The following is a 25,441-nucleotide window of genomic DNA, read 5'->3' as shown; positions in this document are numbered from 1 at the left end:
AAAGCTAATTTTGCCCTTCATGAAAACTGAAAAAAAAAATTATACTCATCCGTTTAAATGATATTAAAGGGATAGTTCACTTTGAAATGTTGGTATGTTTGAGCTTGTTTCGTGTCTTAGGCCATCAATGTGCACTTGCGATGGGGAATTGTTTAATTTGGACTCTGTGCATGCTTTTGGAGACAGTGCCTATAGACCTGCATTATATGACTGACAGACAAGAACGTTTTGACCTAAAAATATCAAAATTGAAACTACTGCAGAGACAAAGACACCGACATCTTGATGCCCTTCAGGTAAGCTCAAACATACCAACATTTAATTTCAAAGTGAACTATCCCTTTAAGCCTTAAAGTTCTGCATAATTAAGGGTGTGGCCATTTGATTGACAGGTGGATTGCTCTGATGTCACTACTAGCCATTTGTCTGTTAAGATGTAAGATGTATCAGCCAGAACTGATACATCTTACACACGCCACTATATCCCCTGCATACATTGCCATACATTGCACTTACTCAACACCTCTTTTCAACACTGGACTCCACAGAAGCACACACTGCACTTATTGCAGCAGCACTACACAGCACACAGTGCACTGCATTGATCAATACAATAATCCATATCACTGTAATACCAATCATGCGCATCATACTGTACTATGTTATTTATATATGTTAATTGTAATTGTATATTGTCTTCTATGTAAATTGTATTCTGCGCCGTCTGGAGCACGCTCTTAAGAATTTCACTCACTACGGCACATGTGTTGTTAGTGATGTGACAATAAAAGGAATTGAATTGAATTGATTGAATTGAATTGAATTGTTAGCGTCACGTCACCTCAGCTAATCCGCCTCGCTGCACATTTTCGGTTATCCAAGATGGTGACTGCAGGCTCCGCCCACTTTGGGCTTCAGAAACACTATGAGTGACGTCACACACACTACGCACATATTTGTTTACAGTCCATGGTCTGAACACAGCAGCTTTTTTATTACTTAAGCACGGTTCCGGCGCAAGTCATAAAAAGTGGTATAACAAAAGACTTTATTATTTCAAGGGGCCTTAGATTTGGGGACAGAAAAACAGGAATGTGTCTGTTAAACTAATGTAAGATATTTTAGGAACATTTCTGTTGTGCTTCGGCTCAGTTCACAATCAGTCAATGCCACACATTTTAAGGGTGCCCTGATCGATCGGCTGATCATCGTGTTGTATATTTTGATCGGAGCAGATCAGATAACGCAAGACAATTTTTCTATGCGCAGCTAAAATTGTTAATGTTAATCACACAACAAAAGACTAAGAGAAAATCACTCCCTGCTCTTTAGTAGATTGGTAGTAGGATTAATCTATATTTAATTTATACAGTGAAGAAGTTTATATTTGAGTGTCTTACTTTCTGTTGATAAAGACTGTGTTGGTTCTGTTTTATTTTTTATTTTACAGGAATACTATATTTGTTAAGCTCTAAACTGTTAATAATATCCGTTGATAAATTATGATATTTTTATCTCCCTCGTCTTATTAAATGAAAAGCTAGAAGTATTAAAGAAAAAACATTTCCGTCCTGGTGTCGTTTATAATGAATAGTCCCTTGTTATGCATATTTTATTTTATTCTAGGTATAATATTGATATTTTGGTTTCTTACTCTTAATTCAATGTAAGCTCGTGTGGCTTCTCTGTGGACCACGGCAGTATAGATTACTAGTATTTGCACAATAGTCCTTTTATTGCCTTTCTTTAACAACATTATTGTTGTATCAATATCAATCAACCTCTAATTCATATGCATTGATATACAGTATCAGTCAATTAAGCAATTTCAATACATATGTATGTTTTGAGTATATATTTTAAACTTGCCGTTACTGTGTTTTGCAGCCAGTTCAAGTAAATTAATCAGATTTTACTGGTATTGAATGGACAGTATTCATGTTGTTTGTGCAGGTCTAAAAACTCTTGTTTGCTCCCTGATTGGTGTTGAGCATTAGTCGGCTGAAAGCAGATGTTGTTGTGATCGTGGTCTGACCCGTGTTCCTGTGTATGTGCAGATCTCCTGTTTACTGGGTCAGATTGAGCTGGAGGGCCGCCGGCCACCACTGATGCCTTCTGGGAAGTCCCTGCCCTGCTTTCAGCCCTATGAACCGCAGCCGCGCTCCGGAGGATTCGTGACCGGCAGATTCCTGACAGGGATCAAGCCTCAGGTGCGTTCAGACGGGGTTGTGTTACGCCCCGCACAAGTCTGGGGGTAAAAGCGGACGCAACTAAAATAATCATTTTTTTAAATTATTATTATTAGCTCATGGAACAAGACATGATATAATAGTCTAATAAACTCTATGGGAAGCAATGTTGTTTTCGTCAACGATGACGATAACGCAATTATTTCGTTGACGCACCTTTTTTTTATGACGATAACGTTACGATGACTAGCTAAAAATGGCTCTAAGGTGACTAAAACATGACGAGACGTTTTCGAGTTTTCGTTGACGAGACGAGATGGAACGAAAATGATTATAAGTCTGACGTTCACAATGTCATTTCTGCCTATTTTGCGTGAAATCGGCCTGTTTTGAGCTAAAAAAAAAAGTATCAGCAATGCCGCATTCTAATCGTTGTTGTACGATGTACGATCAATAATGAAAAAAATCCCATGATGTACGATAATTTCAGAATTACCCGCAAATCTGAATCTCTCGGAATCTAGATAGAGCGAGCAAGAGCGCGCATGTGTAGCGCGCACAGCAGAGAAAGGGAGCGAGAGACCTTGCGTGTGTGTGCTAGTGTGCGTGTGTGTGCGTGTGTGCCTCGCGAAGCGCATGTAAGGACCCAACCAATCGAATTATTCAGAAAGTCTAGTTTATTATGCAAAGATTTTAAGGTTAACTGTTGTTTTATGAATTGCAACTTGCTGCAACCTGTCAAACCTAAGCCCATTTCCAATACTTTTTAACCTAAATTAATTTATTAAAGACTAATTTTTTTCTTTCTTTTTTTTATACTAAAATTGACTAAAACCTTTTTGCGTTTTCGTCGACTAAAACTTGACTAAAACTATCAAGTTTATAAGTGACTAAAATGTGACTAAAACTAAAAAGCATTTTCGTCAAAAAGACTAAGACTAAGACTAAAACTAAAAGGGCTGCCAAAAACAACACTGATGGGAAGCTATGTCTTCAGGAGAGGGCAAGAGCAAAATAACAAACTAGAAGCAATATAACTGGGGGATTTAACCTTCTGACTAAACTACCAAAGAGTTCAACAAAAAATGGCGCTCAGCTCCACCTCAAGTTAAAGGGTTAGTTCACCCAAAAATGAAAATGTAAGTGAGTTCACGCAGTGTGACAGCGCAGCGCGTCTGCGCTGTTACACTACCTCGAGAAACACACAGAAGAACATCAAGAGTTGATTAAAGTCGTTATTTTAGTTTTTTTGTGCACTAAAAGTATTCTCATCGCTTGATAAACTTATTAAAGGAGCATTTCACCCGTGGGAACATTAATCTTTATTGAAAGTGGGTCATATATGTAGTCAAAATGTAAAATAAATTTAGAATTTGGTGCGTCCTTGACCGAGGAAAGACAGAAAGTAACTTTAGGGCGCGTTTATATAAAAGACAACAACTCCCAAAATGACTTTTATTTTGATTCTTATATTTTTATGTTACCTCGTTGCGCTTAATTTTTTTTAGGTCAAATTCCAAAAAAAAAAATTCTTAGATTAGATGCTGTGTCTCAGCCAAACTTGGATAAATTGAAATAAAACCCAGTATGCTTCATCTGTGTGTAGAAAAATGTAAGTGTCTCTCTTTCTATTTTCAGGAGTTCTTTTTCCATTGCATGGCTGGCCGTGAAGGACTTGTGGACACTGCGGTGAAGACCAGTCGCTCTGGCTATCTTCAGAGGTAGGTCTGGGTCTAGCGGACGCTTCTGCCTCGTCACACTGTTCTGCCGGGAGATCTGAAGTGCTGCTGTGTTTCAGGTGTGTGATCAAGCATCTGGAAGGCCTGGTGGTCCAGTATGATTTGACTGTGCGGGACAGTGATGGAAGTGTGATCCAGTTTCTTTACGGAGAAGACGGGCTCGACGTCCCCAAGATCCAGTTCCTACAGCCGCGCCAGTTCCCTTTCATCAAAGACAACTACAAGGTGAGCGTACATAGACACGTTTCTGCTCCGCTACGTTGATGGAAGACAACATCTAAGTTACTTTTAAAAACATGTTTTTATTGCGTTATTCCCCCCAAAAAGTAACTAATTGCATTACTTAGTTACCGTATTTTCCGGACTATAAGTCGCTCCGTAGTATAAGTCGAATCAGTCAAAAAATGCGTCATGACGAGGAAAAAAACATATATAAGTCGCACTGGACTATAAGTCGCATTTATTAAGAAATTTAGTTCACAAAATCCAAGACCAAGAATAGACATTTAATCTGGAAAGGTTATTCAGCTCCACAACAGCACACAGAACAACAGCTGAACAGTGTCCGGTGTGTTAGCGTAACAGGGTTACCCGCAGCACTTTGAAGACAAAGCGAAGAAGACTTGATCTCCCATTTGCGGCGTTAAGAAAAGCTAGCGAGCAATAACTATGTATTGTTTATGAAAATGGTATCGGATCGGTACATGGGTACAAGTACTCGCCGATACCGATGCCAGAATTTTCATTGGTATCGGCGCGGAATCGGAACATCTCAGTCAGTATGAATTAATTTTGATATATTAGTCGCACCTGACTATAAGTCGCAGGACCAGCCAAACTATGAAAAAAAGTGTGCCTTATAGTCTGGAAAATACAGTACTTTTTACGAAAAGTAATGCGTTACATTATGCATAATGCTTATCATTGTATCATATTTACGCCTGTACAGTAGAGGGCGCCGCTCAATCAAACCTTTCAGCTTCTGATATTCTGGATTAAAGAACAATAGGAGAAGTTCAGCACTCTTATTTATAAATACTCTTATTTATAAATCTAATCTAAAGTACATTTTTGCTTATTAGTATGGTTGAAGTAGATCATTGAAGGTCAGCAGCAAAGACATTGGTAAATAAAGTGAGATTAAATACATAAAGTATATTTGTGTAATTTAATATAGTTAATTATAAAAGTTTTGCATCAAATGCTGAGATTGTATTATACTGTTTTTATTAATTTTGAGAAATACCGAATGTTTCCGTGCAAGTGAGATGCATGTTCACGTTTAGTCTAGATTAGAACTACAATAACCATCATACACACACACACACACACACACACACCTCCTCACTTTATTTCTCTCCACATGTGGACAGGAGCTGTCAGTCAATAAATGTGAAAAAGTAACTAGTTACTTATTTGAAAAAGTAACTTAGATATTGTGTTGTAAATTGTAAAAGTAATGCGTTACTTTACTAGTTACTTGAAAAAGTAATCTGATTACATACCTCAAGTTACTTGTAATGAGCTACACACAACACTGTTTAACACTGCATTATGTTCTAGGTTATCAGAAAGTCCAAGTGCTTGGATGAAGTCCTGGAAAAAATGGACCCACAGGAAGCGTTTAATCACTTTAAAGCCATTAAGAGGTGGAAAGCCAAGCATGAGCGCGTGTCTCCCAGAGCCGGGGCGTTCCTGCTGTTCTCGCAGAAGAAGCTGAGCAAGCTGAAGTCTCAGCTGGAGGCCCAGGATCTGGCCAACGGGAGAGAGGCGGCCACGCTACAGGTACTGGAGCCTGTGTGCTGAGCTTTAGCCTGAAGAAAGATCATTCAGTTCCTCAAACCGTCCCAGAAGAACACAGTGTTGCTTAACCCTCATCCTTCCCTCGCACTTTGACACACATCTTTCCCTCGCGGGTCAAATTACCTGAAGCCCTAAACTTTTTCTTTTTTTTTTTTGGATATTTTGTGTTATTTTTTATTTTATTTACCTATAAATTACTAGATTTGATCACTGATCTATATAGAATGACTGGATAGCTCATGACGTCATAAACAGTGAAGCCAACGCGCCGCCATATTGGTATCCGCTAGTGAGCTCAGGCGTTCTATTGAATCAATAGGATTTTTTATGATTTGACTGAGAAAACATTGCCTAACGAGACACCGTTTTTAAATCTAAAGTCTCCCTGTACATTCTTACAACGCAAACATCCTAAGCATTTAAATGGGTATTTGTTTATAGTCGGAAATTTTTCCTGCTTATTGAAAATTGCTTTTAAAAGCTGGGGAGAGGAGCTTGGAGAGTGTCTGTCTAGGCTAACAGCAGGTGGCAGTAATGAAGTGTTTTATTTTGTGATTTTCCGTTTGAAAGGAAAATAAGAAGCTTACCTCCTCGTTAAAATACACGTTTAAAATATAATATTTAATTAAGTGTCCAGTGTTCGTTATTCACTTATGGGACTTCCGTGTAGCTTAAGATCAGTGGTATAGCTAGTTAAAACCCCAACACGTTAACTAAAACGGCAATTTATTTGCAAAAGGAACAAATAAGTTGTCGTAACAATGAATTATTTAGATAAGTGGACAGTGCGCATATGAACGAGCAGAGACAGCGCGCGCGCGCTCCCACCGTCTTCAAACGACACGAGCGCAATGCTCTCTCTCCCTCGTGCATATCAATATACGATAATAGAAGGTAGGAAGACCGATTGTATTTATAGATCAGTAGTTTGTTCAAATAAAGTGTTTGATTAGTTAGCAAGTACATGTTCAGGAAAGGCATAATACAAATAGTATGGGTAATGTAACGGTAAACGGACTCTGCACGAAGCTCTTTTGAAGCTGTCAAATGCTGTTGCTATTGGACACTTAATTGTGATTATTGCTGCTCTGAGGTTTCTTATGGGCTACTGTTAACTGTTTATCGTTTTAGTTTTTTTTGAAGAAGCTCTTGCCTCGGAGAAAACAACACGGGAATAGCGACAATTGTGCATATAAATTAGTACTTATAGGGCTTGTATTACAACCTGTCGGCAATTTTCTACATCCTTTTGTGAACGTGGTTTTACACTTGTGTGCTGCACAGCGGGTCATCTTAAAAGTGCCGTCGGAGCTGCCGATCTCTGTATAACGGCCGTCGGAGCCTCTGCTGGTAGGGGATCGTAAGATGGCCGCTCGAACGCTTCCGGTGGCTTCACTGCCTGGTGGCAGTTTAGAACGTCATGAGCTATCCAGTCATTATATAGATCAGTGGATTTGATACATTATTGATAAATAAATAGTAATGTAAGCACATTCCTCACATTCTTTCAACTTAAATTCCTAATAACTCACAATTTCATGCATAAACCTTTTAATTCAGCTCATAATATCTTACATCGGGTGTGTCTCTGCAGACCTCTTGTGGAATAATAAATAATGTAAGATGATATTTTCATGACTCTAGATGGGCTTATATCTCTCTATGGAGCAAATGAGCTGTTCCGCTGGGTCTTAAAGTCAGTTTCTCTTCAGTATGTATTCAAACACACATGTAGACATTATGAAATGATTTTTTGGTAAAGTTTTAGCATTTTTAGTTTACACAGAAAAAAAAAGAAGGGGGTCAAATTAGCGAGGGACGGAATTGTTTCTTTTTTAAATTTCAAACACAAAACTCCTCGAATCAATAAAAAATTTTTGTGTATTCAAGTGCGACAAAAGTAAAAAAAAAAGAGTTTCGGGTCAAAATGACCCAGGAAGTTGCGCTTGAAGCGCTTCTGGAACAAGAACACATGTGGGCGGGGCTTGATTGTGTGTGTGGGGAATTGATTGGCCGGTTGTGGTTTGCTATTGGCTGATCTCATGTGAGTGACAGGTTATAGCTCCGCCCTCGTCATCAGAGAGGAGATGCTGCGTGTGGATTTCACTGTGACTGTAGTGCTGACTGCTGTGTCTTGTGCTAGCTCGTGGAGAGGTGGAGGGCTCTGGGCGAGTCGGGCCGGGTGAGGTATGTGAAGAAGGCGTCTCATTGCCCTGACCCGTGTCTGGCTGTTCACCGGCCCGACATCTGCTTCGGCTCGGTGTCCGAGATCTTCGAGGCCATCGTCGAGTCCTACCTGGATCAGTTCAACGTCAAGCAGGAGTTTCCGCTGCCGTCTGAAACCGTCGACTCCGATAGGTAATCATTCATGTTGACTGTTCAGCATTTAACAATCTGGATTAAAGGGCCATTTATAGACTTTTGTAGAAAAATTGTTGTCAGAGTAAAGCGGTCCATCGTCCACAACAACACTTGATGTGCTGGGCATCGTTCAAAATCTTTCGATCCGGTGCCAATTTCGATACCTCAGTTTCGATACCGGTTCCTAACGATACTTTTTTCGATACCAATTTTATGAAATCTATTTTAACAAGATTACATAACATATTACCTCAGAAAAACTTTTATTTTTTATTTATTTATTTTTATTTTTTCAGTTTGACTCATGCTCCTTAGCCAGTGCACAAAGGAATAAAAAATGTTTTATAAAGCGCTCATGCTCACCAAAGCTGAATTTTTGAATAAAAAAATACAGTAAAACTTTAGTAATATTGTGAAATAGTATTACAATTTAAAATCGTATCTAATATATTTCAAAATGTAATTTATTCCTGTGATGTCAAAGCTGAATGTTCAAAATCATTACTTCAGTGTCACATGACCCTTCAGAATATGAAAACAGTTTGCTGCTTAATATTTTGGAAACTATGATAATTTTTTTCATGATTCTTTTATGAATAAAAAAATCAAAAGAAAAGCATTTATTTAAAAACGAAATATTTTGTAACATTACACATGTTTTAATGTCACCTTTGATAACTTTAATGCATCCTTACTGAAAAAAAATTCTGACTAACCATTAACCAACACATTTTTGAACGGCAGTGTACATTCAGTAGGTTATTATTTATTGCAATATAAACACTGTCAGAGTGAACAACAAGGTATCTCTTCATTTACCAGTCGAAGACGGAGCAACTTTCTGCTCTTATGTTTACTCGGTGCACTGTCAAGGTCTTCATCGTGTTTGTCGTGGTACCGGTCTTTGCAGCAATTATTTTACCGCAAATACTGCATCGCGCGCCGTTGGCATCGAGCCTGGAGAAATGTACCCACACTTTTGATTGATTTTTCCACATATTTAAGGTATTATGTGTGTGTGCTCGCGTCTCATATGAATATGTGCGCGGAGAGTTTGTGTGTGTGTGTGCTCGCGGCTCATAAGTATGCGTGTCGAGAGTTTGTGCGTGCGCGCGCGTCTCATATGAGTGTGCGCGGAGAGTTCCGCGTGTTTCGTGTGAATAGAGTTTGTGTGTATGTGCGTGAGCGACTTTATGTGTGTCGTTGTGCATTTCATATGTATTTGTTTGAGCACTGACGTTGACGAGTTAACTCCTTAGGTATCGAAATCTGGAACCGAACAACATGTCATTTTTCGATACTCGATAGTATCGAGGCAATTCGTTCGGTACCTAAAAAGTATCGAGACTCGGTGCCCAGCCCTAGATGTTGGTGAATAGGCTTCCTACGCTACATCTGTTGTGATAGATTACTTTCTGACAGGGTTTTACATTTTATTTTGTTAAAAAATATATGTTTATAGCCGGGTGCAAAAAGTGGTTTTGGTCTATATAGCTAAATTTGCCCTTCATGAAAACTGAGGGGGGTGAATTTTTTTTATAACTCATCCGTTTAAATGATATTAAGCCTTAAAGTTCTGCATAATTAAGGGTGTGGCCACTTGAGTGACAGGTGGATTGCTCTGATGTCACTACTAGCCGTTTGTCTGCTGTGTGTTAGCGTCACGTCACCTCAGCTAATCCCACTTATGTGTGTGCGCTTGTGCGTGTTCGTGTGTGTGTGTGTGTCTGTACGTCCGGATGTGTGTGTGTGTGTGTTCGTGTGTGTGTGTCTGTCCGTCCGGATGTGTGTGTGTGTGTGCCAGGCTCCGGCAGCTCCTGCAGATGAAGTGGCAGCGGGCGCTCTGTGACCCCGGGGAGGCGGTGGGTCTGCTGGCGGCTCAGAGCATCGGGGAGCCCTCCACACAGATGACCCTCAACACCTTCCACTTCGCCGGCAGGGGCGAGATGAACGTCACGCTCGGCATTCCCAGGTCAGACCTCACTGACAGGGCGATCACACAACTCCACATGAACACATTCAGGACCAACATTTACTTATTTCATTTTTTTTCTCCAAAAAATTCAACATATACATTTATTTATCTTTTATTCCAGACTGGCGTTTGAACTGTCCAAAACATGCATTTCATTTTCTCCCCTCTGAAAATCATTTACGATAAATCACAATTATAAATAAAGCTGTTACATGTCTGAGTAGAAACATTTTTCCTCCATTTTACACACTTATACAAGTCCTCAAAGCAGGGTTTCTTTAAAGGTGTGTTATTATGCCCCTTTTCATAAGATGTTATATAAATCTAATGTGTCTGTGTAATTTCAGCTCAAATTCCCCCAGATCATTTATTATATCTTGTCAAATTTCCCCCTTTTGGGGTGTGAGCAAAAGCAGTTCCTGAGGTGTTTATAAGACAGCGCTGACATGTTCTGGTCAATAGTGTCCAGTGCTCGTCTGTGCTCGACCACAGAACAGTTTCATGCTTTACTGGATCTTCTGCCATCGCGTTACAACGGGTCTCTGTCGTCGCTTGAGGAACCAAATGTTGGCTGGTGTGTGTAAACGTGCAGATTAAGGGCCGGTAATATTAAAAACGGTCAGATTAAGGGCCGGTAATATTAAAAACGGTCAGATTAAGAGCCGGTAATGTTATAAACGGTCAGATTAAGGGCCGGTAATGTTATAAATGTGCAGATTAAGAGCCGGTAATGTTATAAATGTGCAGATTAAGGGCCGGTAATGTTATAAATGTGCAGATTAAGGGCCGGTAATATTAAAAACGGTCAGATTAAGGGCCGGTAATGTTATAAACGTGCAGATTAAGGGCCGGTAATATTAAAAACGGTCAGATTAAGAGCCGGTAATGTTATAAACGGTCAGATTAAGGGCCGGTAATGTTATAAACGGTCAGATTAGGAGCCGGTAATGTTATAAATGTGCAGATTAAGGGCCGGTAATGTTATAAATGTGCAGATTAAGAGCCGGTAATGTTATAAATGTGCAGATTAAGGGCCGGTAATGTTATAAATGTGCAGATTAAGGGCCGGTAATGTTATAAATGTGCAGATTAAGGGCCGGTAATGTTATAAACGGTCAGATTAGGAGCCGGTAATGTTATAAACGGTCAGATTAAGGGCCGGTAATGTTATAAATGTGCAGATTAAGAGCCGGTAATGTTATAAATGTGCAGATTAAGGGCCGGTAATGTTATAAATGTGCAGATTAAGAGCCGGTAATGTTATAAATGTGCAGATTAAGAGCCGGTAATGTTATAAATGTGCAGATTAAGAGCCGGTAATGTTATAAACGTGCAGATTAAGGGCCGGTAATGTTATAAATGTGCAGATTAAGAGCCGGTAATGTTATAAACGGTCAGATTAAGGGCCGGTAATATTATAAATGTGCAGATTAAGAGCCGGTAATGTTATAAATGTGCAGATTAAGGACCGGTTATGTTATAAATGTGCAGATTAAGGGCCGGTAATGTTATAAATGTGCAGATTAAGGGCCGGTAATGTTATAAATGTGCAGATTAAGGGCCGGTAATGTTATAAATGTGCAGATTAAGGGCCGGTAATGTTATAAATGTGCAGATTAAGGGCCGGTAATGTTATAAACGGTCAGATTAAGGGCCGGTAATGTTATAAACGGTCAGATTAAGGGCCGGTAATGTTATAAACGAGCAGATTAAGGGCCGGTAATGTTATAAACGGTCAGATTAAGGGCCGGTAATGTTATAAACGAGCAGATTAAGGGCCGGTAATGTTATAAATGTGCAGATTAAGGGCCGGTAATGTTATAAACGGTCAGATTAAGGGCCGGTAATGTTATAAACGTGCAGATTAAGGGCCGGTAATGTTATAAACGGTCAGATTAAGGGCCGGTAATGTTATAAACGTGCAGATTAAGGGCCGGTAATGTTATAAACGTGCAGATTAAGAGCCGGTAATGTTATAAACGGTCAGATTAAGGGCCGGTAATGTTATAAACGTGCAGATTAAGGGCCGGTAATGTTATAAATGTGCAGATTAAGGGCCGGTAATGTTATAAATGTGCAGATTAAGGGCCGGTAATGTTATAAACGTGCAGATTAAGAGCCGGTAATGTTATAAACGGTCAGATTAAGGGCCGGTAATGTTATAAACGGTCAGATTAAGGGCCGGTAATGTTATAAACGTGCAGATTAAGGGCCGGTAATGTTATAAACGTGCAGATTAAGGGCCGGTAATGTTATAAACGGTCAGATTAAGGGCCGGTAATGTTATAAACGTGCAGATTAAGGGCCGGTAATGTTATAAACGTGCAGATTAAGGGCCGGTAATGTTATAAACGTGCAGATTAAGGGCCGGTAATGTTATAAACGGTCAGATTAAGAGCCGGTAATGTTATAAACGGTCAGATTAAGGGCCGGTAATGTTATAAACGTGCAGATTAAGGGCCGGTAATGTTATAAATGTGCAGATTAAGGGCCGGTAATGTTATAAATGTGCAGATTAAGGGCCGGTAATGTTATAAACGGTCAGATTAAGAGCCGGTAATGTTATAAGCGGTCAGATTAAGGGCCGGTAATATTATAAACGGTCAGATTAAGGGCCGGTAATGTTATAATAAGATCCCCTTCCTGAGTGAAATCTGATCGCCTTATTTTTTGACACGCTTGAAGAGAAAGGCTCTACTGGGTTTCACTTTTCATGTTTTCAGGGTTGGTAGAAGCACAGAGGACCCGATTATAGCACTTACACACGGGAAAGTCAGATTTACATGATATGTCCCCTTTAGATCATCCTCCTAAATGCACCTTTTGCTATGAATACAAGGATCCTTGGATGGATGTAAAATCTGACCTCTGCTATGTGCACTGAACAGCCGTGAGGGAGTGTGTGATTCAGAGAAGAGACTTTGGATGTCTTTGAGCTACTCTTCTTAAGACAGCTGAAAACTTTCCTTTTGTTTTTTACACAAGTGTTGTTTTATCCACACCCTCTCGTTCACGCATTAATTATCTACTTCACGCAGACCTTTGGATGCAAACCGTCCTAGTATCCGCAGATCCATGAGGGTTGTGCACCACAAACTCCTTTGAGTTGATTTGACTTTTCTGTTCAGGTCCAATATGCTATAGAGCGAAGTGTTAACGTTCATCATCTTCCACAGATTAAGAGAAATCCTCCTGATTGCCGGCTCTAACATCAAGACCCCCATGATGAGCGTCCCGGTGCTGGCCAACAGGAGAGCCTTGAAGCGTGTGAAGACCCTGCGGAAGAAGCTGACTCGCGTGTGTTTATCAGAGGTGTGTTTACTCACGGTTTACTTCTCTATATGCTGTGTGTTAGTCAAGAAGTTTTCCCCTTCGCTGTACATCTCAAATCTACACGGCGTGCAGAATTATTAGGCATGATCATGTTTTATTCTCCAGGCACATTTGACCAATTCCAAACCACATTAATCTTAATAACTACTATTAATTTTGTATTGAATCATTTAAAAAGTGATATATAATTGTTCATGAAGGAAAAACACCTTATATTCAGGTGTGCATAATTGTTCAGCATGTTTTTTTTTGTTTTTTTTTAGATAAAATAAGTCAAAAACGAGTTTTAACTCAAGAAAAATGATTAAATGCCCATGAGAAGGATGCAATACTATAAATTGTAGTTAAGGCATGACCATTGGACAGTGAAATGCTCATTGGGTCAGCCGGGTCAGACAAAACCAGGTGGAGAAGAAAACACACACGTTTACTGCAAAATAATTAAGGTCCAGAAGTAAGAGTGAAACCATCAGGACTCCTTTAGACTCCAGCGCCACCATTTTCCAGAACGGCTCCCTACCTGGAGTCTCCAGAAGAGCAGGATATCAGGCGCTCGGAGACTTGGGTTAGGGAAAGAGTCCTAAAAAATGAATTTGAATTAATGAATTAAGGCGAGACACTACAGGTGAATAGGGTAAATATTTTAACTAGCAGATATCACCATGAAACTTTCCCAGTTGATTACATACATTAAGATGAGAAAAAAATGTATTACAAGTATTCTGTAATTTAATGTTTAAATATGCAAATTAGGCCATATCTAATTAAATATGTGCTGATTTGCATATATTTTAAAAAACGAAATCTGAGTATTGGATAAAGCCAGGTTAAAAAATATTTTTTCATTGTGTTCACATATTAGATGGGGGAAAAAATACAGCAGGATTTATGGATATTTACTTTTGTAATCCTGTAAATCAGAATATACTGAATACAGAATATACAGAATATACTGTCAATAGCCTTAAAAAAGAGATTTTCGCCATGTTTTTTGGAATAAAATGTTCTATAAATCAGGCTAGGAATAATATATTTACAAATCCCTCAGTAAATGTCTTCATAATATAACTAGGCACAAGACTGGAAGGTTTGGTGTATATCGGTGCGACTGAAGTGGAGATTTCAGACTTGGAGAATGAGAGAAAAGTCATTTTGAGAAAACAGGCTTTAAAGATGTATCATCAGCCAATGAGATTGCGCATTCAGCCCTTTAACTTTCACGATTGGTTGCTGATAAACAGGAAATTACCATATTTGGATCCGACAGCATTGTACAGGAGAGAGAGAGCTTTCTAACGGTGTGTGTGATGACGGTGCAGACAGAGATCGCGGATCATGATGATTCAGAACGACAACTTTTGTTGAATTTATGAGAAATCTACAGACGCAAATAGACACAGTGCAGTAAAATAAAGACCTAAATGTGTATTTCTGACTTTTTTTCTCCACAAGTCTGAAAGAAGACATGTTATTGATGACAAATATCCAAAAATCACAAAATTGACCAGTAAAAAAACCCCAATGTTTTTGCCTGCCGTGTCTCGCCTTAAGATTGGTAAAATGTGCCTGAATTTTTTTTATGGGAAAATCAATGTGCCTAATAATTCTGCACGCAGTGTAATGATCATGTGTGTTTAAAAATGGCTCTTTAAATGAAAACTCAGTCATCGTTCACTCACACTCATATCATCTTCGAAGCACCTCAGAGCTTTCTGTCCCTCTGTTGAACGTCAGTGCAACTTTCAAGCTTTAAATAGTGAATAAAGACTTTGTAAAAAATAATCCATATGAGTTCAAGCTTGTTGATTCTCACACGGTGAGCGAGCACAGGTGAGTTTCCATTGGCCATATTTGTGTGTGAATAAAAGCCTAAATTAAATCTGTTCATCATATAAAGCATTCAGAAGACTGATTAAACTGCTCAACTCTTATGGATTATGTTTATGATCTCTTTTTAATGAGTTTAAAAGTTTATGAACTCTTTAATGCCTTCCTTGCGTGGACTTGAAACCTGACTTGAAACAGATTTTGTGTTATCGCAAACAATATAGGCCTAGTCGAGATCTGTGTGTGCATTTATTGAATGTGTCTGTCCTCGAACATTTTTGGTCATCGTTTTTTGCTAACAAAATGAACACTACCACTAATGGTGTGTGTGTTGTTGTTTGTGTTCACATTCCTCATATCAGGGTTCGTACACGGTGATAAAAGTGCTTGAATTTGGCTTTTTGAAATGTAAGTCCTGGAAAACCCCTGATAACAGCCATATTTATGAAAAGTGCTTGAATTAATAAAAGACAATAAATGTGAAATTATTGCTTCATTTTATTGATAAAACAATCTTTTCACACAAAATTAACGCTGCAGCCATTTCACATGTCTCTGAGTGTGATATTGCTCAGAAGATAATCTTTGATAAATGTGACCCTGGTCATTTTTTTTATTTATACATAATCTGAAAGCTGAATAAATAATCTCTCCATTGATGTGTGGTTTGTTAGGATAGGACAATATTTGGTCGAGACACAACTATTGAAAATCTGGAATCTGAGGAGCAAAAAAATGTAAACATTGAGAAAATCTCCTTTAAAGTTGTGCATTTATGTTCACGATTGTGCTGCATTCACTCACAAAAATACATGTTTTATATATTTACGGCAGGACATTTACTGAATATCTTCATGGAACATGATCTTAATATCCTCATGATTTTTGGCATAAAAGAAACATTTATAATTTGCTATAGTTGCTATTGCCACAGATATACCCGTGCGGCTCCAGACTGGGTCTGTGATCTCTGATTGTATTCCTACCAAAAAGTAGTGCTTTATTTGACCGTATCTGGACGAGCCCTGTCACATGATCAGTTGAACAGTTGTTGAAGACTCGCATGATGTGCTCTTGACCTCTACAGGTGCTTCACAAGGTGGATGTGATCGAAACCTTCCGCATGCCGAAGAACCAAGGCGACAAGTTCCGCGTGTTCAAGCTGACGTTCCAGTTCCTGCCGCCCGAGCGCTACCAGGAGGACAAGCTGCTCACGCCGGACGAGATCCTGCACTTCATGGAGCAGAGGTGTGCCTGAGCCCCGGCCTCGCTGTGTGTCCGGCGTGATCCCGCGTCTCACAGGCTCGTGTGTGTGTGTGTGTTACAGGTTCTTCCGGCTGTTTCTGGAGGCCATTAAGAAGCTGAGCGTTAAACTGGCGGCTATCAGTATGGTGGACACGCGCAGAGCCACGGCCGGCGACGGGGAAGGAGGAGCCGGGGGAGTCGCGGCCCGAGAGGTACACACACTCACACACACACCACTAGAGATGTACCAATTCACTCTACTCACGATGCAATACGATTCACGTTATGATTTTTTTAACAACATGAGATGTAAGTAAGGGTTAATGTACATCCAGCCGGTTGTTCTCTCAGAATAAACCCGACTGGCTGATCAGGATCAGGTCTTCATCAAACACAAACACACACACCTGAAGGGGTTTATTCTGAGATATCACACACACACACACACACACACACACACACACACACACACACACACACACACACCTGAAGGGGTTTATTCTGAGATATCACACACACACACACACACACACCTGAAGGGGTTTATTCTGAGATATCACACAAACACACACACACACACACCTGAAGGGGTTTATTCTGAGATATCACACACACACACACACACACACCTGAAGGGGTTTATTCTGAGATATCACACACACACACACACACACACACCTGAAGGGGTTTATTCTGAGATAACACACACACACACACACACACCTGAAGGGGTTTATTCTGAGATATCACACACACACACACACACACCTGAAGGGTTTTATTCTGAGATAACACACACACACACACACACCTGAAGGGGTTTATTCTGAGATAACACACACACACACACACACCTGAAGGGGTTTATTCTGAGATAACACACACACACACTCACACACGCACACACCTGAAGGGTTTTATTCTGAGATATCACACACACACACACACACACACACACCTGAAGGGTTTTATTCTGAGATAACACACACACACACTCACACACGCACACACCTGAAGGGTTTTATTCTGAGATATCACACACACACACGCACACACCTGAAGGGTTTTATTCTGAGATATCACACACACACGCCTGAAGGGGTTTATTCTGAGATAACACACACACACACACCTGAAGGGTTTTATTCTGAGATATCACACACTCACACACGCACACACCTGAAGGGTTTTATTCTGAGATATCACACACACACGCCTGAAGGGGTTTATTCTGAGATAACACACACACACACCTGAAGGGTTTTATTCTGAGATAACACACACACACACCTGTAGGGGTTTATTCTGAGATATCACACACACACACACACACACACACACACACCTGTAGGGGTTTATTCTGAGATAACACACACACACACACCTGTAGGGGTTTATTCTGAGATATCACACACACGCCTGAAGGGGTTTATTCTGAGATAACACACACACACACACACCTGTAGGGGTTTATTCTGAGATAACACACACACGCCTGTAGGGGTTTATTCTGAGATATCACACACACGCCTGAAGGGGTTTATTCTGAGATAACACACACACACACACACCTGTAGGGGTTTATTCTGAGATAACACACACACACACACACACACCTGTAGGGGTTTATTCTGAGATAACACACACACACACACCTGTAGGGGTTTATTCTGAGATAACACACACACACGCCTGAAGGGGTTTATTCTGAGATAACACACACACACACACACCTGTAGGGGTTTATTCTGAGATATCACACACACACACACACACGCCTGAAGGGGTTTATTCTGAGATAACACACACACACACACACCTGTAGGGGTTTATTCTGAGATAACACACATACACACACACCTGAAGGGGTTTATTCTGAGATAACACACACACACGCCTGAAGGGGTTTATTCTGAGATAACACACACACACACCTGTAGGGGTTTATTCTGAGATAACACACACACACCTGAAGGGGTTTATTCTGAGATAACACACACACACACACACCTGTAGGGGTTTATTCTGAGATAACACACACACACGCCTGAAGGGGTTTATTCTGAGATAACACACACACACACCTGTAGGGGTTTATTCTGAGATAACACACACACACACACACCTGAAGGGGTTTATTCTGAGATAACACACACACACACACCTGTAGGGGTTTATTCTGAGATAACACACACACACACACCTGTAGGGGTTTATTCTGAGATAACACACACACACACCTGTAGGGGTTTATTCTGAGATAACACACACACACCTGAAGGGGTTTATTCTGAGATAACACACACACACACCTGTAGGGGTTTATTCTGAGATAACACACACACACACCTGTAGGGGTTTATTCTGAGATAACACACACACACACCTGTAGGGGTTTATTCTGAGATAACACACACACACACACACCTGAAGGGGTTTATTCTGAGATAACACACACACACACCTGTAGGGGTTTATTCTGAGATAACACACACACACACACCTGTAGGGGTTTATTCTGAGATAACACACACACACACCTGTAGGGGTTTATTCTGAGATAACACACACACACACACCTGTAGGGGTTTATTCTGAGATATCACACACACACACGCCTGTAGGGGTTTATTCTGAGATATCACACACACACACGCCTGAAGGGGTTTATTCTGAGATATCACACACACACACGCCTGAAGGGGTTTATTCTGAGATAACACACACACACACACACACCTGAAGGGGTTTATTCTGAGATAACACACACACACACACACCTGAAGGGGTTTATTCTGAGATAACACACACACACACCTGTAGGGGTTTATTCTGAGATAACACACACACACACACACCTGTAGGGGTTTATTCTGAGATAACACACACACACACACACCTGTAGGGGTTTATTCTGAGATCACACACACACCTGTAGGGGTTTATTCTGAGATAACACACACACACACACACACCTGAAGGGGTTTATTCTGAGATAACACACACACACACCTGTAGGGGTTTATTCTGAGATATCACACACACACACACACACACACACCTGAAGGGGTTTATTCTGAGACAACACACACACACACACCTGTAGGGGTTTATTCTGAGACAACACACACACACACACGCCTGTAGGGGTTTATTCTGAGACATCACACACACGCACAAAATGGCCGCCGCTGCGTTTGAATGAAACAAGAGCGAGTCCACAATACTGGATCTCATAATTAAATAACTGTACACAATATTGATTCGACTGAGTTTTAATATTTTATTAGCTCACCAAATGCAAAACTTCCATTAGGAAACCCGTTCCTAGCGAGTGTATAGCGCTGCTGACTCCAGTGAGCCGGTGTTTCTGTGTTCTGTTGTAATACATCGCTGGATGGGGCGATTGACCAATCAGATTCAAGCATTCCACAGAGCCGTGTAATAACATGCGCTGATGACGTCTGGTGCCTGACTTCTCCACAGGACGAAGGCACTGAGGATGCAGAAAACAACATGATTGTGGATGACGTGGCGAATGAAGGTGACGCTGATGCTACGGACTCCAGGAGAAAAGAAAAACGGGAAGAGGAGGTATTCCCCTATTTCTGTTCTGCTTGTGTCATGTTCATCTGTGTTCAGTGTGTGATGTTGCTGTGTGAGCTCTGAGCTCTTCTCTATATCAGTGTCAGTGTTTCTGAACTCCTGAAACGCCTCCATTGTAGTCTCGAGTTTCTTCCGGGAACGAACACGTCACAATATTCCTCATTATAATAATTAATGCGCAGAATAAAGGGGCGGGGCCTGGTTGAGTTAGTCAGTAGTGTGTTAAACTGGCGGTTATGGTAAAGGGCGGGACATTTCCCTAACACACTCGAAGCGCTCGACCAATCACAACACACTGATCCAGCCGACCAATCAGAGCACAGTGTGCTTTTCAGAAGGATGGGCTTCATAGAGACAGGAAGTAAACAGCGTTACTGACAGACTGGGAAGAGAGGAGCCGCAACAATGGAGAATATGAGGAAATAATCAGGAAAACCTGTTCTAGTCGAGCCTGAGAACTACAGCAAGAGTTTAAAATGGCACAATTTTGCTGCTGTGTTTCAATGGTTTTAATAAAAAACCATTGAAACCATTAATCGTTTTAATGGTTTAATAAAAAATTTATAATCAAAAACAATGTCTAAGGGATGAAAAAGTGAGATATTAAACATGTTTTAATAAACTGTATTCTTATTGCTTTGAGAAGCAGTGTGTGTGTGTGTGTGTGTGTGTGTGTGTGTGTGTGTGTGTGTGTGTGTGTGTGTGTGTGTGTGTGTGTGTGTGTGTGTGTGTGTGTGTGTGTGTGTGTGTGTGTGTGTATATCTGGTATGATGATAACGCGAGTCGGCATTTGAATCTGGCCAAATGCCGTGTAAAGCTACGGTCACATGACTTTGAGCACGTGAGATTTCCACGGACACTGCAATGGTTGCGTTATGTGTTATATTGGGTTATTTTATAAACATATATTCAATAACAAATAATAATGAATCCAGAAAGTAAAAACGCACAGTCTACCCTCTGTATCGCAGGTCAGAGTTCACCAAACTTGACCTTCTTTAGCATGAGCTTGTGTATGATTGGAAGTCAATGGAACCTAATGTATTTTTATGACACTTTTTTTTTTTCTCGCAGTTTCCATATTGAACAAGCCATATTCAATTCACATGTTTTTGTACAGTGCTTTACCCAACACACATCATTTCAAAGCAGCTTTACAGAAGGTGCACGAGTCCATGTTACAATTTACAGTGATCTGCTATCAGAAGAAACTGTCGAAGTTATGCATTTCAGAAATGTGCATATAAAAATCACAGTTAGCTACATTATTATTATTTTTTAAACAAGCCATAGGCCTAATAATCTGCTGTGTGTGTGTGACCCTCAGGTGGACTATGAGAGCGAGGAGGGTGAGCAGGGCAGTGATCAGGAACAGGAAGTGGCCGGGGACAGACAGGAAGTGGCCGAGGACAGACAGGAAGTGGCCGGGGACGGGCAGGAAGTGGCCGAGGACCAACAGGAAGTGGCCGAGGACCAACAGGAAGAGGCGGGATCTTCTGAGCAGCCACAGTCAGAGTCACAGGAGACCCTCAGGATCAACGCTGTGCTTGAGTTGAGCGGCGCTGTGGAGGACTACAAATACGACACCGTGAACGGGCTGTGGTGTGAGGTGTGTGTGTGTGTGTGTGTGTGTGTGTCATGTGCACATCTCATGCTCTTCAGAGATGTGCTGAAGCCACTGGTGACTGTAGGATTGTGCTCTAGTTGTGAAGATTGAACACTCAGAAGCCCATTACACAGAATTAGGCTGACGTTCTATGTGCTGTTTCTATCTATCTATTTATTATTTATTCTTTCTAATATTTCTTTATCTATCATTCCTAAACTGAGCTGAGATTGTCTTGTGTGTGTGTGTGTGTTCTCAGCTGACGCTGGTGCTGCCGGTCAGTAAGGTGCACTTCGACCTGACGTCAGTGGTGTCCCAGCAGGCCCACAGCGCCGTCATCATGGAGACCAAGGGCATCTCGCGCTGCTTGCTGAGTGAAGTCACCACGGCGGAGGGCAGCAAAGAGGTGGTGCTCAACACTGAGGGCATCAACCTCCACGAGATGTTCAACCATGCAGACGTGAGGCCCTCACTATCTCACGTCTCACGCCGTCTGCTGGCGTTATTCCACACGTTACTCCACTACACACTGCCGTTCACAAGACTTTTAATGATTTTAAGAAAGAAGTTCTGTTCACCAAGGCTGCATTTATTTGCTTAGAAAACAAAACAAAAACAGTAATATTGTGAGATATTATTATAATGTAAATCATCAGTTTTCTATGTGAATATAAGCTATACATTCAAAGCTGAATGTTCATCATCATTACTCCAGTCTTCAGTGTCACATGATCCTTCAGACATCAGTGTAATATGATGATCTGATGATCAAGAAACATGTATGATTATTATCAATGTTATCAAAATTACACAACTGTTTTCAACATTGATAATAATCATAAATGTTTCTTGAGCATCAGATCATCATATTACACTGATTTCTGAAGGATCATGTGACACTGAAGACTGGAGTAATGATGATAAATTCAGCTTTGATCACAGGAATAAATTACACTTTACTGTATATTCACATAGAAAACTGATGATTTACATTATAATAATATCTCACAATATTACTGTTTTTGTTTTGTTTTCTAAGCAAATAAATGCAGCCTTGGTGAGCAGAAGAGACTTCTTTTAAAAACATTACAAATCTTACCGATACAACATTTTTGAACGACAGTGTGCTTCGGTGAATATGTTCTAGTGCCATAATGGCATGTAAAGCGACCCGTTGTGTTGTTGTAGATCCTGGACCTGAACCGGTTATACTCCAACGAGGTCCATGCGATAGCCAACACATACGGCATCGAGGTGGCCCTGCGAGTCATCGAGAAGGAGATCAAAGATGTGTTCGCTGTCTATGGTAAGAAAGCCTGTGTGAGAGTGAGTGTGAGAGTGAGTGTGAGAGTGAGTGAGTGTGAGAGTGAGTGTGAGAGTGAGTGTGAGAGTGAGTGTGAGAGTGAGTGAGTGTGAGAGTGCGTGTGAGAGTGAGTGTGAGAGTGAGTGTGAGAGTGCGTGTGAGAGTGAGTGTGAGAGTGAGTGTGAGAGTGAGCGTGAGAGTGAGTGTGAGAGTGAGTGTGAGAGTGAGTGTGAGAGTGAGTGTGAGAGTGAGTGTGAGAGTGAGTGAGTGTGAGAGTGAGTGTGAGAGTGAGTGTGAGAGTGCGTGTGAGAGTGCGTGTGAGAGTGCGTGTGAGAGTGCGTGTGAGAGTGCGTGTGAGAGTGAGTGAGTGTGAGAGTGAGTGTGAGAGTGAGTGTGAGAGTGAGTGAGTGTGAGAGTGAGTGTGAGAGTGAGTGTGAGAGTGAGTGTGAGAGTGAGTGTGAGAGTGAGTGTGAGAGTGAGTGTGAGAGTGCGTGTGAGAGTGCGTGTGAGAGTGCGTGTGAGAGTGAGTGTGAGAGTGCGTGTGAGAGTGCGTGTGAGAGTGCGTGTGAGAGTGCGTGTGAGAGTGAGTGAGTGTGAGAGTGAGTGTGAGAGTGAGTGTGAGAGTGAGTGAGTGTGAGAGTGAGTGTGAGAGTGAGTGTGAGTGTGAGAGTGAGTGTGAGAGTGAGTGTGAGAGTGAGTGTGAGAGTGAGTGTGAGAGTGAGTGTGAGAGTGAGTGTGAGAGTGAGTGTGAGAGTGAGTGAGTGTGAGAGTGAGTGTGAGAGTGAGTGTGAGAGTGAGTGTGAGAGTGAGTGTGAGAGTGCGTGTGAGAGTGCGTGTGAGAGTGCGTGTGAGAGTGAGTGAGTGTGAGAGTGAGTGTGAGAGTGAGTGTGAGAGTGAGTGTGAGAGTGAGTGTGAGAGTGAGTGTGAGAGTGCGTGTGAGAGTGAGTGTGAGAGTGAGTGTGAGAGTGAGTGTGAGAGTGAGTGTGTGAGTGAGTGTGAGAGTGCGTGTGAGAGTGAGTGTGAGAGTGCGTGTGAGAGTGCGTGTGAGAGTGCGAGTGAGTGTGAGAGTGAGTGTGAGAGTGAGTGTGAGAGTGCGTGTGAGAGTGAGAGTGAGTGTGAGAGTGCGTGTGAGAGTGAGTGTGAGATTGAGTGTGAGAGTGAGAGTGCGTGTGAGAGTGAGTGTGAGAGTGAGTGTGAGAGTGCGTGTGAGATTGAGTGTGAGTGTGAGTGAGTGAGTGTGAGAGTGAGTGAGTGTGAGAGTGCAACTACACCATCCATCCGTACGTTTAAAGAGAAAGTCCTCCTCAAAATTTTGGGCACCGGGATATTGAATTTTTGAGTGGTCCCCAGCCCTGCTGACGCTGTGTGTGTGTGTGTGTGTGTGTGTGTCGCCAGGCATCGAGGTGGACCCGCGGCACCTGTCTCTGGTGGCCGAGTACATGTGTTTCGAGGGCATGTACCAGCCGCTGAACCGCTTCGGCATCGGCGCCTGCAGCTCTCCTCTACAGCAGATGACCTTCGAGTCCTCGTACCGCTTCCTCAAGCAGGCCGCCATGCTGGGTACAGCTCGCTCTCTCTCTCAACTCTATCTCTCTCTCTCTCTCTCTCTCTCTGTCTCTCTCTCCACTGCTGTTCTATAAACAATTTATTCAGCTCTTGATTTTCTTCTGACGTACACCCCAGAAGCGCTGCGCTGTGACACTACGTGAACTCACTCGAGGCCCACACAGAAGAACATCAAGAGTTCAATAAAGTCGTTATTTTAGTTTTTTTCATTGGTTGAGGCATTCAACAGAATAAGATAAATATGCAAAACAGATATATGTTTGTATGTGTGCTTTGTATATTAAACAATAGAGTGTATAGTATGTGCAGTGTGTTTTAAAGTGCAAAAAGCTCTTTGTAAATGAAAGGTGTGTGTGTGTAAGAGCCTGGAGTAGACCGTAAAATCATGTTTGTGATGAGACCAGAAGAAGAGTTATTGTGCATTACAGTGCTGGATCTGGGTTTATGCTCGTGTTGTCCAGCTCTATAATGAATGTGTTGTGTCGCCAGGCTCTTCTGATACGCTGCGATCGCCCTCCGCTTGCCTGGTCGTAGGAAAGGTTGTGAAAGGAGGAACGGGCATCTTCGATCTGAAGCAGCCGCTACACCGGGACTGAAGGATTCAGCGGCGCGCGCTCTCTCTCTCTCTCTCTCTCTCTCTCTCTCTCTCTCTCTCTCTCTCTCTCTCTCTCTCTCTCTCTCTCTCTCTCTCTCTCTCTCTCTCTCTCTCTCTCTCTCTCTCTCTCTCTCTCTCTCTCTCTCTCTCTCTCTCTCTCTCTCTCTCTCTCTCTCTCTCTCTCTCTCTCTCTCTCTCTCTCTCTCTCTGTCTGTATCATCAATAAATGGCTTTTCTTTTTACTTCCTGTCATTTTACTCATCATTTTTTGTTTATTATCATCATTTATTTTG

At 41.4% G+C, this 25,441-nt stretch overlaps 1 protein-coding gene across 1 annotated transcript in view; it reads left to right on the top strand.

The window, feature by feature from the left end:
* polr1a (RNA polymerase I subunit A) overlaps positions 1-25,207 on the top strand; it is a 50,462-nt gene extending 25,255 nt beyond the window's left edge. The window contains exons 20-34 of the mRNA XM_079629736.1: positions 2,058-2,210; positions 3,828-3,910; positions 3,988-4,153; positions 5,492-5,713; positions 7,875-8,089; positions 9,897-10,064; positions 13,244-13,379; positions 16,315-16,475; positions 16,555-16,684; positions 19,959-20,066; positions 21,406-21,687; positions 21,944-22,144; positions 22,873-22,990; positions 24,383-24,547; positions 25,043-25,207. Of these exons, the coding sequence (XP_079485862.1) occupies positions 2,058-2,210; positions 3,828-3,910; positions 3,988-4,153; positions 5,492-5,713; positions 7,875-8,089; positions 9,897-10,064; positions 13,244-13,379; positions 16,315-16,475; positions 16,555-16,684; positions 19,959-20,066; positions 21,406-21,687; positions 21,944-22,144; positions 22,873-22,990; positions 24,383-24,547; positions 25,043-25,149 (2,415 nt within the window). The 3' untranslated portion in view covers positions 25,150-25,207. The remainder of the gene's footprint in view (positions 1-2,057; positions 2,211-3,827; positions 3,911-3,987; positions 4,154-5,491; positions 5,714-7,874; positions 8,090-9,896; positions 10,065-13,243; positions 13,380-16,314; positions 16,476-16,554; positions 16,685-19,958; positions 20,067-21,405; positions 21,688-21,943; positions 22,145-22,872; positions 22,991-24,382; positions 24,548-25,042) is intronic.
* The last annotated feature ends 234 nt before the right edge of the window (positions 25,208-25,441 follow it).

Source organism: Phoxinus phoxinus (genome assembly GCF_949152265.1).
Source record: "Phoxinus phoxinus genome assembly, chromosome: 12".
Classification (NCBI taxonomy): Eukaryota; Metazoa; Chordata; class Actinopteri; order Cypriniformes; family Leuciscidae; genus Phoxinus; species Phoxinus phoxinus.
Note: the sequence above shows the minus strand (reverse complement) of the source record. Positions and strands in the feature narration are given on the sequence as shown.